This window comes from Poecile atricapillus, chromosome 3, assembly GCF_030490865.1.
Source record: "Poecile atricapillus isolate bPoeAtr1 chromosome 3, bPoeAtr1.hap1, whole genome shotgun sequence".
Lineage (NCBI taxonomy): Eukaryota > Metazoa > Chordata > Aves > Passeriformes > Paridae > Poecile > Poecile atricapillus.
This window is the reverse complement of record NC_081251.1, coordinates 84,777,955-84,784,701: the sequence shown is the minus strand read 5'-3', so window position 1 is coordinate 84,784,701 and position 6,747 is coordinate 84,777,955. Positions and strand designations below refer to the sequence as shown.

Here is a 6,747-nt window from a genome sequence, read left to right as displayed (position 1 = left end):
GGAGGAGGAGGAGGAGGACGAAGACGAGGAGGAGGTGGAGGACGAGGATGAGGACGAGGACGAGGAGGAGGAGGATGAGGAGAAGGAGGAGGAGGAGGACGAGGAAGAGGAGGAGGACGAGGAGGAGGAGGAGGAGGAGGAGGAGGAGGACGAGGACAAGGACGAGGACGAGGACGAGGAGGAGGTGGAGGATGAGGATGAGGACGAGGATGAGGACGAGGAGGAGGAGGAGGATGAGGATGAGGAGGAGGAGGACGAGGAGGAGGAGAAGGAGGAGGACGAGGAGGAGGAGGAGGAGGAGGAGGAGGAGGAGGAGGAGGAGGACCAGGAGGACCAGGAGGACCAGGAGGACCAGGAGGAGGACGAGGAGGAGGAGGAGGAGGAGGAGGAGGACGAGGAGGAGGAGGAGGAGGAGGAGGAGGAGAAGGAGGAGGAGGACGAGGATGAGGACGAGGAGGAGGTGGAGGATGAGGATGAGGACGAGGATGAGGAGGAGGAGGAGGACGAGGAGGAGGACGAGGAGGAGGAGGAGGAGGAGGAGGAGGAGGACGAGGACGAGGACGAGGAGGAGGTGGAGGACGAGGATGAGGACGAGGAGGAGGAGGAGGATGAGGATGAGGAGGAGGAGGACGAGGACGAGGAGGACGAGGACGAGGATGGAGAAGGTGGCAGACGGGAAATCATCCACAACAGACTTCTGAAAAACCAGTGGGAAGTTTTGTGTGAGGGGCAAGGTGCAGGACTCAGGAAGATGTTCTACTCAGGCATCACTAGTTATCAACTAAGTTCAATCCAATATGGGCTTCTGGATTTTCTTTATGTATTTTTGCAATCAAGAAGGCTTCAGATACTTCTGCACCAGCCACAATCAGGCAGCTGCAGCAATCATAACAGTTCAGAGCTGCTGCAGCAGCAAAATCCACCATGGCAGTGAAATGCTTTTTGCCTCTGTGAACTCACTCATGACCTCCTGTTCAGAACTAACTTTTACTCATGTGAAAAACAAGGTACACTTTCCCGGTAAAATTTAAAGGTTTAATAAAAGACTTAGACAAAGATAATAAAGCAAAGTTTAGTGGTTGGGCGCTTGGCGTTCTGCCAATAGCACACCTGTTATTTCAGAGATACCCTTTCTATATCTTTCCTATTGCATCAGCCTGTTACATATTCATAAACAATTATACATATTTAAACTCTTCTCCAAACTAGTTTACACGTTCTAAGAACTGTTTAACATGGCTCCTCCTCAGGACCACCTTTTTAGAGCATGTGCATTTCTTGGCTGTGGTTTTAGTCCGTTCTTATTATCACCTCCAGCTTGGGTTTTGGTCCATACTTTCTACAGACGGTAGGTATTGATAGCTGGCATATTGGTAGCAGGCGTCTTCATAATATGTCTGCTGGATGTTATCCCAACCAAGCAGGCAGCTCAAGCGTAACTATCAGCTATTCCACTACTATGCATAAGTTTAGATAATAGAAATATTACTTTAACATTAAATAATAGAAATATTACTTTAACATTAAATAATAGAAAAATTACTTTAACATTATATATATAACATCCATTTCAATATTTTGCAAAAAGCCAATATTATATGTATTTATAAAACTCAGACTGCAAATCGATTAACTTTAAAAGAAGTTTTAGCCTGCTCAGATGAGTGGAACCCAAGAACACCTCCCACCCCTGTTTTAATCCTTTCTTCATTACAGACTTGAGAACAGCCTTAAGACTGATGATCCAAGCACCCAAAACACAACAACTGTAACTGAAGCTGCCTTGTATTTTGTCCATGTATTGGGGCAGGTGGAGGGTGTCGTGGTTTTAAAGCATTAGCTAAAAAATCACTAGAAAACTTACTTATTTCGTGTTGTGGGATATGGTTTAGAGCAAGAGCAAAACAGGCTTAAAACTTAAAAGGAACAAAGAAAGTTTATTAAAAAAACTACAATAATAAGAAACTAGAATAAAACTTCCAGAACTCCTTTTTCCCCACTACCCAACCATTCTCTCGTTCACATGAAAACATAGAGACAAAAACTTTAGTGGTTAAAACAGTCTCAACTTTGCTATAGTCTCTTCAGCAGTCCTTGTAGAGAAAAAGAAGTTCTCTTCTGCTAATCCATGGAGTTTTTCACAAGAAAACCATTTTCCTATGGTTTTCTATTTCTCTGATGCCAGCCACCCGGAAAACTCTGTCATCAGTTCTCTCTTCCCATTTCACATCACTTTGAGGTGTGTTATGGGTCATGGGTCAAGTGGTATCATTTTAAGGATGAGTTATTCAAAGGCAAAAGTTCTCTTCATCTGTCTCTGTGAGCATCTCTGGAAACAGAAGTTTTCTCTTTTCCTCTTAAAGGCCACGAATTTTCAACAACTCTCACTTCTCCGTTTCTGTTCCAGCATCACATAAGATCACAACTACTTCACCATTTTCTCCAATCTATACTTTGAAATACTCTATTTCCCCGCAAAATACTTTTTCATGAATTAAAGGAGTTTTTCAGAACACTATTGTCCATCTCTATAGTTTTAGCAAAAGAATATTCCAGCTTATTAAAGTATCTCCTTATTTCTCTCCCTATCTGAAGTTTAATTTCTTTCTTCACTGTCTTTGATAGTTTATGTTGTCTCTTTACCTGTTGATCACTCTCTCTCTTCCTCTCTCTCTCTGAAAAAAAAAAAGGACTAATCTGCAAGTCTTATCTGGGTAGTGAAAGAGTTAAAATCTTGCCCAGGTTTTGTAGATGGTTCTGTGATCTCTGCCAGAGCAGCAGCTGGAGCTGTCTGAGATAGAAGATTTTTCATGGCTGTTCTGGAAAGTGTAGTTACTGTCTCAGCCCACCGCAGGTCAATGGCTTTCTCTCTCCTTATTTGGCAGTTTCTGGTGAAACTCAGCAGCTGCAAAAACTGCAGCCGAGCCAGGGACCAGCCTGGCCCGGCCAGAGCCCGGGGGGGAAGCCCCGCAGGCCCTCATCTCCCAGCTGGGAGCCGCGGCACACCCAGCCCAGCTCCGGCCAGGGCCGCATGGCCTGGGCAGGGGACAAGGGACCAGCTGGAGCTCTGTTACCTTTCACAGCCAGAAAACAAAGAGACAAAGAAATTCCCAGGCTTAGGTCTTAAGGTGGTGTTCACAGGTTGATCTCACTTTTCAATGGTCAAAACTACTGTCAGTTCTCAGAAATGGCCAGTTATTGGCCAGGAGAAAAACTTCAATCAGCCTCCAGCAGTTTTAACTTCTTTAGGTGTTTCTCTTTGTTTTCTTAAATGCCAGTCTATCACAGGGGGTCATTTGGTTTCTGTCAACAAGGACTCTCATTAACACAAATAATTCGCAGATCATCTTGCTCACCCTGCCATAAAAGCTGGCAGTATTTCCAGGAGAGATGAGCCTGAATAAATCCAGTTAAGCCTTAACTGCTTAACAAATAAAACAAAAATACACACATGATAGAGGCAAGACCCTGGCAAGTTTTGGAAGGTAAGCTTTATTCTGATTAAAGTCAGAATGCAATTCTGTTGACAGAACAGTGACCTCACCAAATAATCTCAACAAGGAAAAACCAGAACAAGAGTTGGCAAGACATTAATCACCATTTGCAGAAGTTCCCATTTAATTGGAAAGGCATGAGAAACACTTTAATTCGTTTATTTTATTTTTCCTGAGACTTTCACTATACTAGCAAAATCTGTGCTGAAAAGGGTGACCAAAAGTCCATGAAACATGCACTGCCCTTTCCTAGTTAATGAAATTTATCTTTGCAAATTTTAACACAAATCTTCTCCATTTGTCAGAAAAGATGTTTTCTTTTTCCTCTCGAAATTGTATCCCTTTCTCTATCATCTTCAGGTTTGGTGGGTTTGGTTTCTGGGGCTTCTTAGGGTGGCTGTGGTGGTTTGTGGTTTTCTTTTGTTAAACTGCAAAGTATCCTGTTGTTAACTATATGGTGGAGTTGGCATCAAAATAAGACATGAAAATTTGCTCTTCCCTGCAAATATGGGGAAATAGTTGATGAAAAGATCTACCAATAAAATGCATGAAATGCATTCAAAAACTATTACTGCATGGTAGAGAAGATGCTAGGGATAAGCAGTTGTCAGTCTTCAAGCTCCAAAATCCTTTTGCTTTGTTGAGTTCAAGGGTTACACACCCAGTATCTCAAATAGTTGAGCAAGAACAGAATATCTCGGAGCTCTCATGCACTGGATATTAACACTGAGTGTTATTCTTGTTTTGTTGCTTAGTACTTCTTTGTAAACAAAACAACCACCAAGTGAATAGACAGACATGATAAAAATATTTTATATTCTATATATACAATGAATTTTAACTGCTTAAACTAAAGGAAGGCAAGACGCCAAATTTGTTCCCAGACTTCAGGTAAGAAGTTCTTTTGCATGACAATCTTTTGCCCATTTTTATTAATAAGATAATATTAATAATGAAAGCCATTGCCTTTACAGCTTTTGATACTAACCTATAGAACTGAGTTTGCCACACAAAATCACACCTTCTACACAGCCCTAAAACTTTCAAGCTCCAGTTACTGTTTCCAGGCAACAGTGAGCAACCTAAAAGAGCCCATCTTCCCAGCATTTTCATTCCATCCATTGCTTCAAGAACAAATATGAAGGACATCCAACCCCTTCCACCACATAAAACACTTGTTTCTGTGACAAAATAAACCAGACAGTCCAAATTCCAGTACCTAGCCTTCTTTAGCTGTCAATATCCAGCAAAATACCTAAGAAAATCTTGAGTTCTCAACTTTTGCTTAACTAAGGGCTCTGTGACTAAGGAAATGACCCTTCACAGCTTCAGGTAACTCCTGTGATCAGAATCAGTTAAAACTTTAGGTAGAGGTAAGTATGAACATTGTCAGCATATCACAAAGCATTTCTTCTGAAAAAGACAGGCATGTCAAAGTATTACATGAAATGACTTAACACTAAGCCAGACTGTTTCCTCATTTGCACTCCTGCTATGGTATAAGAAATGACACCATCTCCAAAGATCTCCTTTTGGGTTATTTTAAGAGTCTAAGTTACAAACAATTCCTATTCTCTGACCTGTAACAGATGTTACATTAAAAATAAATAAGTTCACTCAAATATATTATGGAAGAGGTATCAGAGTAAGCTGCATGCTAAGCAGAGAAAATCAGAGTCTTTATGTGGATATTAAATGCAAAAAGCAAGCAGGGAACAGAGCCTGTGTGAAACTAAGTCACACAGGCTTCTCAGTCTGGGCTGGCAAAACGTAAGAAAGAATCCAAACAGTCCTTGGTAAAGGACTGTTGGAAACCAAAAAACAGAAACTTCTACAGATGCTGAAGGGTTTGATCTGCAGCCTTGGAAAGAGCTTAGGTTAATGTAATGATGAAGGTACACAGACATTGAGTAGAGAAATTATAAACTTAAGTCTATATAGTTATAAGTAACAATATGCCTAGAGTAGGTAAGAAATTGTATTAAGTAAAATAGAAGTTTAAGCTGTAATAGTGCGACTTACAGAGTAGGTTAGTGATCTAGAAACTATAACACAGGTGTGCATGAGTACGTGACCTGTCAGGTTATTGGCCAAGAGAGAGACACAGTGCAGCAAAATTAAGCAAAGGTGATATAAGTGTAAGTGAAAACAAGTTTTGTGTCAACTGCCTATTGGGCTAAAATGTTATATATTGCTGTGCAAAGAACAAACTCGTGACTTCCTTGAGCTATGGCTGACTTGTTGCTTCTCTAAACCTCATGCCTTAAGACTGATATCTTACCTGGCTACTTGAGCAATAAATCATTTTGAAGCAAGGTGGTCCCATCCCTTGTCCTTCATCTCGACAAAGGACAACAATTTGCAGGTGGTGTTTAGTCAAGGAGTGGTGTTCCACTTAACCAATGATGGTGATTTGTTGCTTTAATGACCAATGAGAGTTTTATCTCTTGGACCCTCTCGAACATGTGTATAAAAGAAGATTAAGAATAATAAACTTTGCTCTCTTGGACAATGCAGCTAAGGGAGTCAGTGTCATGCTTATTCATCACCGTTCCTAATATAGTGCGACATGTGGTGGACCCCAACGTGACGTTCGTTGCAGCCATGAGCCGAAGAACGTCTGGTGACCCCTTGATGTTTGCTGCAGCCACAAGCTTAAGGATATTAGAGTCCCCCTCCTCCTCCTTTGAAAGGAGTTTTTCCCCGTGAGCTCCTGGAGAGCTACACATCTGAGTGACCCTGGGCAGAGGGCCAGCCAGTGAGCAGGCCTGGAACGGCAATCTCGGCGAAGCTAGAGCTTGACTCCCAGGATAAGCCACTGTGTTTGTGTTATAAATCTGTATTGTGATATTGGCTTTCACAAGTATTAGGATGAATATTTTATGTTAAATGCTTTTTGGCTATGTATGTACTTTTTTTCTTGCTAACAAGTTCTAAGCTTAAAGGAATTTTGTAGTACAAAGCAAGGAAACCCCAGAAGGCAAAGACAGTGGGGCCCAAGCTGTTATCAGCAGAAAGACAATGGAGACCAGGCTGTTATCAGTAGCCAGGACCAGGCCGTTGGCAGCGGAAGGATGTGAAGCCCAGCTGTTACCGGTGGCAGGAGGAAGGGGCCCAGACTGCTATCAGCACTGACCACTTGCAAAGAAAGGAAATCAAATTCAAATAAAATGATGATCAGCAAAAATAAGAACCATACGAAGCATGCTCTGAAGAGGTGGGTTCGGGGCATAACCATGCAAAATGCTTCTTA

General features: G+C 42.0%; 1 protein-coding gene across 1 annotated transcript in view; it reads right to left on the bottom strand.

Moving 5' to 3' along the window:
- Window positions 1-656, bottom strand: part of LOC131577682 (basic proline-rich protein-like) — a gene marked incomplete at its 5' end in the record, with an annotated part of 9,109 nt that extends 8,453 nt beyond the window's left edge. Inside the window, 2 exons of the mRNA XM_058835723.1 lie at window positions 1-34; window positions 242-656. The exon at window positions 1-34 is cut by the window's left edge and continues 513 nt beyond it. Coding sequence (XP_058691706.1) covers window positions 1-34; window positions 242-656 — 449 coding nt within the window. The remainder of the gene's footprint in view (window positions 35-241) is intronic.
- Between the last annotated feature and the right edge of the window lie 6,091 nt (window positions 657-6,747).